Source organism: Ornithorhynchus anatinus, chromosome 3 (assembly GCF_004115215.2).
Source record: "Ornithorhynchus anatinus isolate Pmale09 chromosome 3, mOrnAna1.pri.v4, whole genome shotgun sequence".
In the NCBI taxonomy this organism is placed as follows: Eukaryota; Metazoa; Chordata; class Mammalia; order Monotremata; family Ornithorhynchidae; genus Ornithorhynchus; species Ornithorhynchus anatinus.
The window spans coordinates 17,340,816-17,354,298 of NC_041730.1; the positions used below are offsets into that span (position 1 = coordinate 17,340,816).

Sequence of the window (13,483 nt, forward strand, 5' to 3'; positions counted from 1 at the left end):
CTTGCCTGCTGTTTGAGGCAAATACCTTAATGTCTCTGTGCCTCAGTTTTGTCATCTGTAAAATGGAGATTTAATACCTGTTCACCTTCCTACTTCGACTGTGAACTCCTTGTGGGACAGAGACTGAGTCTAGTAGGACTATTTTGTACCTATCCCAGTGCTTAGTACAGTACTTGGCACATAGTAATTGCTTAACAAATACCACAATTCTTATTATTAGGTTCCCTGGTAGGAGGAGGGCTTAGAAGGTGGGGGTGTAAAGTCCTGTGCCTTCCTGCCCAATATGGAGAAGCACCCTATTACCCTATTTATTTTGTTAATGAGATGTACATCCCTTTGATTCTATTTATTGCTATTGTTTTTGTCTGTCTCCCCTGATTAGACTGTAAGCCCGTCAGTGGGCAGGGACAGTCTCTATCTGTTGCCGAATTGTACATTCCAAGTGCTTAGTACAGTGCTCTGCACATAGTAAGCGCTCAGTAAATACTATTGAATGAATGAATGAGTGACAAGCCAAGAAGGATTACACATGGCAGACTGCTCAAGAAATGCTGATTGAGGGGGAAGAAGGGGAAGGAGATTGAGGAATCTTCAGAAGAGCAGGCAGAGGCTCCATGTGGCCCGGTGACACTTTTCTGAGCAGGGAAAATCCTTGAGAAGCAAGGATTTATATTTACCTCCGTCCTGAAAAATGTGGACCGAAAACCCTCCCTTCAGTGTTCTCTATGGCTCTCTCTCTGGGTTGAAGTCCACTCATCACTTTTCTGTCTGTGCCTTTTCCTCCCCCACTGCCCTTGATTCCTCCTGTGTGTGTGTGTCTTAATTTCCTTCTCTCGGAGAGGAGTTCAGGGGGTCTTCCTGGTGGCTGTAGACCAAGATCACTAAGAACTTGTTCCCAGTAGCTGGAGAATCTTAGGTCTTTATTTCCTTAGAAAAGTAGCTTGCAGTTGCTCGGATGGACGGCCAGAGTGCTGGCAGTCTTTCCTCTGCCCCAAGCTGGGCCCCATCCTGTGAGACACAAAGGAGAGGTGAGGCTAGGGAGGCCCTCTGTCCCAGCACCCACAATTTTTTGCTCTCTGGCTATGGACCCCGCCAATCAATTATTCAGTGGTATTTATTGGGCACTTAATGTGTGCAGAGCACTATACTAAGTACTTGGGAGAGTACAATATAACCGAGTTATATTCCGTGCATATTGGGAGAGTACAATATAACCTGTTCCCTGCCCACAGGAAGTAAGCCCGTGGTGGGCAGAGATTGTCTCTCTTCATTGCTGAATTGTACTTTCCAAATGCTTAGTACAGTGCTCTGCACACAGTAAGCGCTCAATAAATACAATTGAATGAATGAAGAAGCTTACAGCCTTTCTTCACACTCTCATGACTCTAGCTGCTCCAGAAGGACCAAGCCCCAGCGCCTCTAGTCCCAGTGGGGTGTGGGCTAGAGAATAGTTTCGGGGGCAGGGGGGAGGGACACATGCATGGGGAACTTTTGCATTGAGATCCTCATCTGGGAAGATGAGAATGGGTCAGTTGCCCCTGTGAGGGTACGTTGGCAGCTCACCTTCTCAGGATGGGTGGTGAAAGGTCAAGAAGCGGTCGTTGTGAGGTGTATCGCTGAAGAAGGGATCCTTAGTCGTCAAGGCTCTGAGGAGATGGAGAGCCACAGGGAGGAGTCAGAATCAATGTAATTAATATTCATTGAGAAGCCATGGGCCACTTTATCCACTGGCCATTGAAGCTCTCACTACTGGTGGCCCAGGGCCCTGCAAACTGCCCATTAGGCATTAGGCCAAGGGTGGGCCTTGAGGGGCCAGAGCAGAAGGGAGATGAGGTCACTGATTTCTAGCCCGGGGCCCACCCGCATCTTCAACTGATGTTGGAAGCGTGATATGTAGACTTGAGTCTTGATAGGGGGTGCATCCCTGATAATTAGGGAGTCAGAGTTAGTAGGGGTGAGGCTCACAGGGAAGTGGAATGAGTGACAGCCAGAAGGCTTGAGCGAACCAGAGACACTGTTACTAGAGAAGCAGCATGGCCTACTGGAAAGAGCACGGGTCTGGAAGTCAGAAGGTCATGGGTTCTATTCCCGGCTCTGCCACTTGTCTGCTGTGTGACCTTGGGCAAGTCACTTGACTTCTCTGGGCCTCAGTTACCTCATCTGTAAAATGGGGATTGAGACTGTGAGCCCTTCGTGGGACAGGGCCTGTGTGCAACCTGATTTGCTTATATCCACCCCAGTGCTTAGTACGGTGCCTGGAACATAGTAAGAGCTTAACAAATATCATAATTATTATTATCAGTGCAGGACAGATAGAGAAAGAGAGCTGAGCCAGGGGCAAGACCAGAAGAGTGGGGAGTTGAGTGTCTGCAGGGCAGGTAGGGTGCAAGGGGAGGGCGGAGGGGACTTCCAAGAGGGGAGAGGGCAAGGAAGACAGATGGAAGTCAAGAGCCAAGCCAGGGGTGCCTGGCAGCGCTACCTGCCGACTTGGGGGTGTACACTTCTCAGCGTCTCGGTGGGGTTGGGGGAGCTGCCCAGGCTGGTGGGGAGCTGGTTGGCCCCAAAGCCCCCAGGTTGCTGGGGCTGGATCCCACCTCGAGTCCAGCCCTCTCGGTCCAGGCCCTTAGGGATGTTCTCGAAGAACCTACGTGCATGTGGAGAGAGATAGCTTCGCTCAGCTCAAGGGCGAGCCTGGAAACCATCCCCCAGGATCCCTCAGGTGCCCGGTTCTTAGTCCCGCACAGGGGGAGATCACCGGCACCAAGGGGAGAGACCCCAAAGGCAGTGCCAGGGCCCAGAGGCAGGACTTGGGGACAAGGGGGTGGACTGGAAAGCTAGAACACATCATGAGCAGAGGTTGGCGGGGAAGAGGAGGAGGAAAAGGAGCTGGAAAGGGGCTTGGAAGAGGGGTAGCTCTGGAAGTGGAGGGGAGAAGGGGTGAGGGGAAAAGAGCATTCATGGTCCAGGGAAGGGGCAGAGAATGGCTTCTGGCAGAAGAGGAAAGGGCCAGGGTAACAGAGGGGGAACCCTCAGGTATGGAGCGGCTAGGGTGGTGGGTTTCTGGACAGAATAGAGGGGAGAGGAGAGCCTCACTTCTGGTTATAGCTGGTCAAGTAATGATTGGCCATGTCAGGATCACAGGAAGTTCGGACATAGGTGGGGTTGTTGATGGAGAACCCCGAGGGCTTCTAAAGGAAGAAACCATTGTAATTAGGGATGTGGGGAGATGGACAGTGGGGGGGATGGAGAGGGAGAGGGATGGGGGCAGATGCAGAGGGAGGGAGGGGGATGGGGAAGAGGAGCGCCTCAAACACTGACCTTACATCCCACAGAGACCCGGCCCAGCAGGCCAGTGGTGGTCTGGGGCGGGTGCTGGAGGCCCTGGAACTGTCTGTGACTCATGCTGCTGGAATCAACCGTGCTGGGATGCAGGAGCGGGGACATTCCCAGTGGCGGGGCCTGTGGGCACCAGGTATGTCAAGGCACTGGGCCACAGGGGAGGTGGGGCAGGAGGAGAAAGAAAATGAGGGGCGGGTGCAGGGAGGGAGGGAGGAATGTGGAGGGAAATGAAGTAGATGGGAAGGAGTGGAGGGAGGTGGGGAGAGCAGTGGAAGGGGAGGAGACAGGCCAACAGGCCAGGGGTGTTAGAATGAGGCTGAAGAAGAAAGGAGAAGCAGTAGTGATAGGCAGAGGCTGGTGGCAGGAAGGGGAGACTGACCAGGTGGAGGAATAAGCACTGGGTGAAAGAAAAGGTAAAACAGGGTTGGGACAGGGAATGGGGCCAAGGATGGGGGGAGGAGACCTCTCCACAAACTAAAAGGGACAGCAGTTTCCAAGAGAGGCAGAAAGAGGGCTAGGTGGAGGGCTTCATACCGCAGGGTTGAGAGACGTGTCCTTCTCACGGCTGAAGGCCGTCTCCCTCTCAGAATTTCTGGCAAGCACAGGCAAAGCCTCATCCCCCTGGAGGCCACAGAGAAGTCAGTCCCTGACCCCACCGGACCCATGGATTCCCTCACCCTTTGGTCCCCAACTACACCTACCCTCAGCAAACCCCTCACCCCATTTTGGAGCCCAAGCCCCACTCCTAGAACAACAGCTCCCATTGCCCCCTCACACTCTTCCTCACTCAGTCACCTTCCCGCAACCAGACATCATCAATTTCTATCCTTTGGAGGACAGTGTAGGCCACACCCCTGACCCCATCCCGATTCCAGCTTCCCCACTCCCCCTTACACGTGGGGGGACCGAAGGGACGTAATCTGTCTTGGTGATGCTCACGCCTGGGGCAAGAACCTGCAACAGAGACCCCGAGGGGGAGAAGTCATCCTCAAGGAACAGACTGGGCAGGGGGAGGGGCTGTGAGGAAAAAGGGCGGGTCATACTGAAGGGAGAGCTAGAGATCCCAGCTGAGGAAAGTGGGAGAAGCTGAGAGTCTGGGTCTGGGTGGGAGAGAAGAAGGAGAGAAGGAGGGAGGGGTCCAGATTCCCAAGTGGAGAGAAGCAGGACAGAGAACAACCCCTCCCCAGGGGTGGAGGTGGAGAGGAGAGATGAAAGCCCATCTAAGAGGGAAGCGGGGGCAAGACAACCAGTCAGAGGTGGGGCCTGGTGATCCAGGATCTGCGCCGGCGCTCACAGGATCTCCTGGGAGAGCCTGCGATGGCGGCTGGAAAACGATGGGGTTCTTGTGAGAGTCCTCGGTGAAGCCTGTCTCCTCCTTGGCGCCGATTGTCTTCCTCTGGAGGAAATCTGGAAGTGACAGCTCTGGCTTAGGCTGGGCCCAGCTCTATGGGCACCCAGAGCCTGTAGTCTTGTTCGCTAACCTCTCGCCCCCTTCTCACCGGCTGTGAGAACAAGGGAGGGCTGGACCCATTTGACAGAGAACTCAAGCCTGAGGGGAGATAACTGGAGAAAGGATGGCGTGGGGAGGTAGAGGGAAGATGGGCGAGAGAAACAGGAAAGAAGAGGGACGGGCTAGTCAATCAGTAACCATCCCACACAGCCTCCTGCTGCTTCCCAACAGGTCTTTCATTTAGCTAAGGGAGACTAGGATGATCATGCATTGCCCCTTTCCATTTGGTTTCAAAGCATGTTCCACCAGGCTACACTGGCAGGGAATGAGAGATGAGATGGAAAGGTGGTAGTGGAGGGAGGTGGATGAGAGAGAGAGGGGGAGTGAGGGGAGGAGGGGGATTTGGAGGGAGGTAGATTCGGGGGAGAGGGAGGGAGGGAAATGGGTCTGGGGATCAGGAAAGTTTGGCTTTAGGACTAGGGTGATGGGGAGAAAGAGAGCAGCCATCTCCTTTCCTTGGGGAGGGGAATTGTCCCTGAGGCTCGAGAGGGTCTTTTCCCCCTCCCCCCCTCCAATTCTTTGTTCCATCCCCTTCAAACCGCTAGGATGAAGGAGAGCTTATCTAATGTCGCTCTCTCTGAATCCTGGCTCGCTCCTTCCTCGCTGCCGGCGAAAGGCCAAGGCTGCTGAATAGTGAGACCACGGTCAGGGAGCCCTGCCCCATTCACTCCACGGATGAAGATTTCTGCTCTTGTCAGAGCCTGGGGGCCCCCTGGGCAGGGAAGGGGAGGGGACAGTCTCCTCCCTGCCCACTTCAGTCCATCCCTGCGTCTGATCTGCCCAGCCACAGCTCAGGGAATGCAGAATGTGTGTGAGGTTCCCGCCTCTTCAGGCATTCAGACTGAGCACCAAGTAGCCCTTCGGCAGAGAGGGATCGAGGAGGGGATTGGCGGGGTGGGAGCAGGAACTGAGAGCCAAGCCCAGGGCAAGCCAAGCTCAGGGCACCCACTACTTCCTGACAGGGAGGGTGCAGCTATGGACCAGACGAACCGGCAGAAGCCAAGTCCTCCCACCAGCTCCCCTGGGAGAGGATAATAATAGTAATAATAATGATGTTTAAGTGCTTACTATGCGCCAAGCAGTGTACTAAGTGCTGGGGTAGTTTTGAGATAATCTGATCCCACATGGAGCTCACAGTCTAAGTAGGAGGGAGAACAGGGATTGAGGTGACTTACTCAAGGTGATATGGCAGACGTATGGCGGATCTCAGATTAGAGCCCAGGTTCTCGGACACCCAGGCCCAGGCTCTTTCCACTAGGCCGTGCTGAGTCAGGGTGGGCAGAACAGGTAGCTGTCCCAAGAAGGAAGCACCAAAGCCCTCTTGGGCTTTGCTCCATCCCCTTGACCAGACTCAGAGCCTTTCTTGGAGAGCCTGGCCTCCTCCCTTGGTCCACAGTTGCCCCAGGACTGCTGGATGAGGGCCCTCCCATTCACTCCATTGTATTCGGTCATATTTATTGAGCGCTTACTGTGGGCAGAGCACTATACTAATCGCTTGGGAGAGTACGATATAACAATAAACAGACACATTCCCTGCCCACAGTGTTCTTCCAGGCTGTAAGGCTTCTCTGCAGCCCTCTCCTTGCCTCTGCAGTCCTTCTCCTGCCCCTGCAGTCCCTCTGTCACCTAGGCTAAGGTGGGGACAGGTGAGCCTCTGTGCTGGAACTCTGCCCTGGGAACTTTGAGAGAAAAGCATGGCTGGAGTAGGACTTGGACTGTGAGCCCCATGTGGAAGAGAGGCTGTGTCCAACCTGCTTCCTTGCCTGACACAAAGTAAGCACTTAATAAATACCCTAAATAACAAATGGAATGCCCATGAGGATCCCAGGGAAAGGCCAGGAGAGAGGAAATCCAACTGTGCCTCAGCAGCAGAGTACCTGGCTGGCCGGGGACGTCAAAGCGGAACTTGGAGCCGTACTCCGTGGACATGAACCGGGGGCCCTGGAACACAAAGGAAGGAAGCCACGCTGGAGGACGCACCACCTAGACCTGTAGTTCCGCCATCTTAGTGGAGCTTCCCGGCATCCAGCTGGGGGAAGGGTGAATCTCATCCAAAGGAAGCCACTGAAATGTTCAATCAATCCCTCAGTCAATCAATGGCATTTATTGAGCGCTTACTTTGCGCAGAGTAAGTGTTTTTGCTTTATTGAGGGAAGGTTAGTGTGGCCCATTCCCCTGCTTTTTTGTTTTAGATACTCCTGGGTCTCCATGGGGTGAATGGTTCCTTCCCTGTAAGGTTGTTTCAGTTCATACTGAGTCCATTAGCTCTTCCTCCCTGTGGTTGGGGCTTGGGGTGGACAGCCTTGGGAGAGCAAGGGGTGGGTTGGGGAGTGAGAGGCAATTCTCCTTCCATGACTGGGTCTCTCTGTGCTCCACTGAGTGCAAGAGGGCACTCGAGGTTGGACTCACATGTCTGGCATTCTCCTGGTCCGAGCTGCCCTTCTGCAGGGATTGGTGGAGGACGGGCACAGCCTTGGGCTCCAGGCCTGTAATGGCTTCAGGTCCATGTTCCTGGGTATTGAAATGGACCTTCTTGACCTATAGGATGGAACAATCTAAGTTGGTCCTGAGGCAACCAAGCCAGGCAGGGCCCTGGGGGTCTTCGGGCCAGGCTGAGGAAGCCCTTCTTCTCTGGCCAATCAGAGCAGTGCCGCTCATTCTCCTGATCACATAAGTCTACAGTGAACCCGAATTCTTTCATTTGATTTGTTTTTCCCCTCTCGGGGCATTCCCACAATGCCCTACTCTCTGCCAGACAGGTTTTCTCCTGGCGCAGGCCTCATCGAAGTCCTGAAGGAGGCCAGGAAGCCTCTACCAGAGACTTGCCAAGTGATCTGCATTTCTAGACTCCACAGGGAGAGAGCAAGATCAAACTCTGGCTTATTTCTGACCGTCAGAGACCTGGGCCCTCAGCTCATGGCACTCACCTCCTTGGTGGTGGGGCAGGTTAAGGGCTTCTCACGCATGTAACCACTGCCAGGCTGATGCACGCTCCAGGGCAGCGGGTACTTGCCATCAGGTAGTTCATGGGAGCGGAAGTGTTGGTTGGTGACCGTTTGGTAGTTGTCTTTGAGGAGCTCCCTGTGGTACAGAAGAGGTTGCTGGGAGATGAGTGGGTATCAAAGGTGAACCATTTCTAAGTCCTACTACCTCTGTGACCCAAGGGAAGGCAGAAAAGGGATAGAGTGAGGGGAGCTCATTCTCTGGGCGTGATGGGCCTATAGTGAGGGGTACGGCCCTTGGTCACTCTAGGCTTTGAATGGGATGACCCAAACCCAAGAGCCATCAGCTTGCAACCCCTTCCCCCCACCCTGGCCTCTGTTAAATGGGGTGGACGTCTGCAGGGCACAGGGATGAGGGGGCCTGAGTTGGGTGGAGGAGTGGGAGCAGGACTGGGGAGGTGGAGTTTGAAACAGGGTGAGAAGAAGGAGACCCGGGCTCTACCCCATGACTGGGTTGTCCACTCTGTCCAGGCTGGGCTTGTAGGAGACAATGGGTCGACAATTGGTTTGGTATCCAGTTCCAGAATGGTGGCCCTTCTGGGGCTTGAAGCCCTCTCGACCTGCCAGAGAGGAAGCGGGGTGACTCTGGTGAAGCCAAGGAAAAAGCAGGCACTGAGTCCAGCTGAAGTGTGGGAAAGAGAGAAGGGAAGAGTTCCTGGTGCTAACAATGATATTCTCGTTATTTCCTGAGCACGCAATCTTTTTTAAAATGGTATTTGTTAAGGGCTTACTATGTGTCAGGCACGGTTCTAAGAGCTGGGTAGAAATAAGTTCATCAGGTGGAACAGTCTCGGTCCCACGTAGGGCTCACAGGCACAGGAAGAACAGGTTCTGAATCCCCATTTTACAGTTGAGGAAAATGAAGCCCAGAGAAGTTATGTGAACTGCCCTAGCAGTTCCCTGCCCAGGGTAAGCTTACAGTCCAGAGGGAGACACGCTCAGTTAAAGGGGAGGGGAGGAAGTGGAGTCAGCAAAGGATACTGAGGAGAGAGGTAGGATGAGAAGCTGTGGGGGGTCAGTGTCTGACAAACCAAGGCCTGAGAAGGCCCAGGTCAAGGTGGGCTTGATGCGGCCTGTGAGCTGGCCATCCATAGGCACTCTCTTCCCATAGCCACTTTCAAAAAGGAATAAGTGGCCCGCAATGCATGGAATGGCCCCTGAGAAGCAGTGTGACCTAGTGGAAAGAGCATGGGCCTGGGACTCAGAGGACCTGGGTTCTAATCCTGAGATATGTGTGGGACAGAGACTGTATCCAACTTGATAAACTTGTATTTACCCGAGTGCTTAGAACGGTGCTTGACTCATAGTAAACCCTGAACAAAGTCACTTAACTTCTCTGTGCCTCAGTTTCCTCCACTGTAAAATGGGGATTCAGTCCTCCTTAGACTGTGAGACACATGTGGGACAGGGACTGTGTCCAGCTTGAAATATTTGAATTTACCCCAGTGCTTAGAACAATGCTTGACACATAGTAAGTGCTTAACAAATAACATAAAACAACCCAAAAGTCTGATCTAGGAGAAGTGAACAGATATATAGATTATATATCAGTGAAGTAGTTGGTGGTGTAGAATTTGAGAGGGTCTGTACAGCCCCCTGAATTGATCTTGATATAGGGTGAGACGGTGCTCAGTGGCAGTTTCCCCATCATGTCTCCAGGAGGGGTCTTGGGGAAGGAAAGACCGGGGAAATCAATCTATCAATCTTTGGCCTCCATCCTTCTTAGAGTTCTTCCTGGATTAAGCCTTCTTTTCCCCAGCTCCCTCTCCCTTCTGCATTATCTCTACACTTGTATCTGTGACATTTGGGCATTTGGTATTTGCTCCACCCTCAGCCCCACAGCACTTAAGTACAAATACCAACATTATTATCATTATTATAAACTATTATATAATATAAATCATTTATAATAATGTCTGTTTCCCCGCTAGACTGTAGTCGCCTTGTGGGCAGGGAACGTGTCTACCAACTCTGCTGCATTGTACTCTCTCAAGTTCTGCACACAATAAGGTCTCAGTGAATACTACTGATTGATTGCCCGGGTCATAGGGTAGGATGACGATGTCAGCCAGTGAGTAGGCATCAGCATAATAAAGTGTGGTGATAGGGTTGGTCATGACCACTTGTCTGCTGTGTGATCTTGGGCAAGTCACTTCACCTCTCTGTGCCTCATTTACCCCATCTGTAAAATGGGGGTGGAGACTGTGAGCCCCACATGGGACAGAGACTGCGTCCAACCCGATTTGCTTGTAATAATAATAATAGTAATAATAATAATGGTATTTGTTAAGTGCTTACTGTGTACCTAGCCCTGTTCTAAGCCCTGGGGTAGATACAAGGAAATCAGCTTGTCCTATGTGGGGCTCACGGTCTTAAGCCCTATTTTACAGATGAGGTAACTGAGGCACAGAGAAGTTTAAGTGATTTGCCCAAAGTCACACAGCGGACAAGTGGTGGAGCTTGTATCCACCCCAGCCTTCGGTATAGTGCTTGGCACATAGTAAGGGCTTTACGACTACCACAACTCCTAAGGGATCAGAGTGGCTGGGCAATGGAACAAATGATGAGGAGGAGGTGTGATGATGTCAGTTTGGAATTACTGTGGCCGAGTGGGTGGTGTCAGTGTGATAGAGGCAGAATGACAGTCTGCGTGACAGGGCCTGTGGATGGGATCGGTGTGCCGCTTTCTGTGAGAGGATCAGTGTGTCAGTATGACAAGTCACTCTGACAGGGATAGTGTGATGGGGTCAAGGGGAGCAGTCAGAGTGACAGAATCCTTAGGGCGCAGTGTCAGCATGAAGGAAACGGATTATTTTTGGAGAGAGAAGTGTCTTTCCCACTTAGCTCTGCCATCCAGCATCCTGTGCTCCCTGGCCCTAGGAGACCTAACGCAGAGGTTCTAGCCAACGAAACTCATCCCAGGCATCCTCACTGTAGGCAGTGCAGTAGCTGGTGGCGTAGAATTTGAGAGGGTCTGTACAGCCCCCCGAACTGATCTTGATGTAGGGTGAGACGGTGCCCAGCGGCAGTTTCCCCGTCATGTCTCCAGGAGGGGCCCTGGGGAAGGAAAGATGGGGGAAATCAATCAATCAATCTATAGCCTCTGTCCTTCTTAGAGGACTTCCTGGATTAAACACTCTTTTCCCCAGCTCCCTCTCCCTTCTCCATTATCTCTGCACTTGAATCTGTGAACTTTGCGCATTTGGTATTCGCTCCGCCCTCAGCCCCACAGCACTTAAGTACATACATTATAAACTATTACATAGTATAAATCGTTTATAATAATGTCTGATCTAGGAGAAGTGAACAGATATATAGATTATATAGCAGTGCAGTAGCTGGTGGTAGAATTTGAGAGGGTCTGTACAGCCCCCCCAACTGATCTTGCTGTAGGGTGAGACAGCACCCAGTGGCAGTTTCCCCGTCATGTCTCCAGGAGGGGTCCTGGGGAAGGAAAGATGGGGGAAATCAATCTAACGGTGGTATTTATTAAGCATTCACTACGTGCAGAGCACTGTACTAGGTGCTTTGGAGAATCCAACACATTAGAATTAGCAGACGCGTTCCCTGCTCATAACAATCTTACAAATAGCTTGTTCCCGTCACCCTTCTCCTCCCACTCCTCCCAGCAGCATGGCCTGGTGGGAAAAGTGTGGGCCTGGGTGTCAGAAGACCTGGGTTCTAAATCTGGCTCCACCACTTGCCTGCTCTGTGACTTTGGCCAAGTTACTTTATTCATTCAGTTCATTCAACTGTATTTATTGAGCGCTTATGGTGTGCAGAGCACTGTACTAAGCACTTGGAATGTACAATTCGGCAACAGATAGAGACAATCCCTGCCCAACAACAGGTTCACAGTCTTACTTTACTTCCCTGGGTCTTAATGATCTCATCTGTAAAATAGGGATTAAATCCTACTTCCTCCTACTTAGACTATGAGCTCCATCTGGGACAGGCACTGTGTCCAACCTGATTATCTTGGTTCTCTCTCAGTTATCTTGGCTCTCTCTCAGCACTTAGTACAGTGCTTGGCACTTGGAGCTTAACAAGTACCATTAAAAAAAACCCCAATAATAATTGTGCTATTTGTTAAGTGCAAACTCACCAATCTCCCCTCCAAGTTCCATGGTCTAATAATAATGATAATAAGCACATAGTGCTTACTATGTACTAGGCACTGTACTAAGTGCTGACGTGGATACAAGCAAATTGGGCTGAACATGGTCCCTGTCCCATATGGGGTTCACAGTCTCAATCCCCATTTTATTCATTCAATAGTATTTATTGAGCGCTTACTATGGGCAGAGCACTGTAGTAAGCGCTTGGAATGTACAATTCGGCAACAGATGAGATAACTGAGGCTCAGAGAAGGGAAGTGACTTTCTGAAGGTCACACAGCAAACAAGTGGAGGAGCTGGGATTAGAACCAGATGCTTCTGACTTCCAGGCCAGTGCTCTATCCTCTACACCATGCTTCTTCTCTAACCCTCCAATCCCACCACTCACTCCCAATCCACCCGCTTCCTCACTTTGCTCGACCTGCTGTCCCTGTTGCCTCCAGCTGCCCGTGACTGGTCCCAACCTGAGTTCTTTCCAGTTTGCTGGGAAACCACGTCCGGACCCACCTCCTTACCTGCCCCAAAGCTGCTCCGGCTAGCCAAGCGAGGGATCCGAGGGAGCCTGAGTTTCAAGGGAAGGCACCTATTTCGGTCAAGGCTGCACGGGGCCAATGTTCACCACAGGTCACTGGGCTGGCCGGAATCGTAACAGTATGTTACCTAGCAACCACAACCTAGCAACCAACCTCCAAACACCTCGGGAAGTCTTTTCCCCCTGGGCCCAGTGTGTGAGGAGAGAGGCCAAAGTGAGAGGGGAGGCAGGGCCTGCCAGTCTCCCGGTTCCTCTCTTCCAGAATTCCCTGCTTCCCAACCTGCTGTTGATGGGTCGGGGTCATCAGGGAAATTAAGACTTAGAACCACGGATCTCATGCACTCAGCCCTTAGGTAGAACCAAGTAGATTGGGCTCCCAACCCCTCTCCCATTTATACCCAACCTCTATCGCTCAATAGGAAGCAGCAGGGCCTAATGGAAAGAGCACAGGTCTAGGAGTCAGAGGACCCAGATTCTGATGCTGGCTCTGCCATTTGCCTATTGTGTGACCTTGTGCAGTCACAGTTTCCGTTGCCTCGGTTTCCTCTTCTATAACTGTGAGCCTCATCTTGGGCATGGACTGTGTCCGAACTGCTTATGTTGCATACGATATTGTATATTGTGCCGAATACAGTGCTTGGTATTCAAACAGTTGCATTTACTGAGCTCTTATTGTGTGCAGAGCACTGTACTGAGCACTTGGGCGAGTACAATATAAAGGAGTTGATAGACCTGTTCCCTTCCCAAGGGTTTCACAGATTAGCCCAGTTATTAGTATGGCCAGGAGAAAAATCTCTCTATTCTAGTTCCCCAAATTCAATGCCAAGAGTCTTTCCTGCTGACCTTGAGGCAAAGTCCTTTTGGTGTTTACCCCTGCTCTTTTCCACTCCCACTCCTCGTTACCAGGTCCCTGTGGTCGACTTTTCCTCTGCTCCCCCTCCCCTCCCCATCATCCCGACTCGCTCCCTTTGCTCTACCCCCC

The 13,483-nt window shown here is 52.0% G+C and overlaps 1 protein-coding gene across 1 annotated transcript; it reads right to left on the reverse strand.

Moving 5' to 3' along the window:
• Positions 1-899: 899 nt before the first annotated feature.
• On the reverse strand, positions 900-12,625 carry PPP1R32 (protein phosphatase 1 regulatory subunit 32). Its single transcript, XM_029059294.2, has 14 exons — positions 12,485-12,625; positions 10,784-10,908; positions 8,294-8,411; positions 7,777-7,930; positions 7,259-7,387; positions 6,727-6,790; positions 4,634-4,746; positions 4,234-4,293; positions 3,874-3,960; positions 3,319-3,459; positions 3,094-3,188; positions 2,480-2,644; positions 1,564-1,646; positions 900-1,008 (listed from the first exon to the last, which is right to left on the reverse strand). The coding sequence occupies exons 2-13, from the start codon at positions 10,890-10,892 to the stop codon at positions 1,568-1,570; spliced, it is 1,314 nt and encodes a 437-aa protein (XP_028915127.1). The 5' UTR covers positions 10,893-10,908; positions 12,485-12,625; the 3' UTR covers positions 900-1,008; positions 1,564-1,567.
• Positions 12,626-13,483: the final 858 nt, after the last annotated feature.

Coding starts and splice junctions, on each gene's coding strand:
- PPP1R32 (XM_029059294.2), bottom strand. CDS start 10,892: ATGACGGGGAAACTGCCGCTGGGCACCGTCTCACCCTACATCAAGATC. Junction 3,189..3,318: donor GGGTCTCTGTGGGATGTAAG/GTCAGTGTTTGA, acceptor TTCTTCCTTTAG/AAGCCCTCGGGGTTCTCCAT. Junction 2,645..3,093: donor TTGACCAGCTATAACCAGAA/GTGAGGCTCTCC, acceptor ACATGCACGTAG/GTTCTTCGAGAACATCCCTA.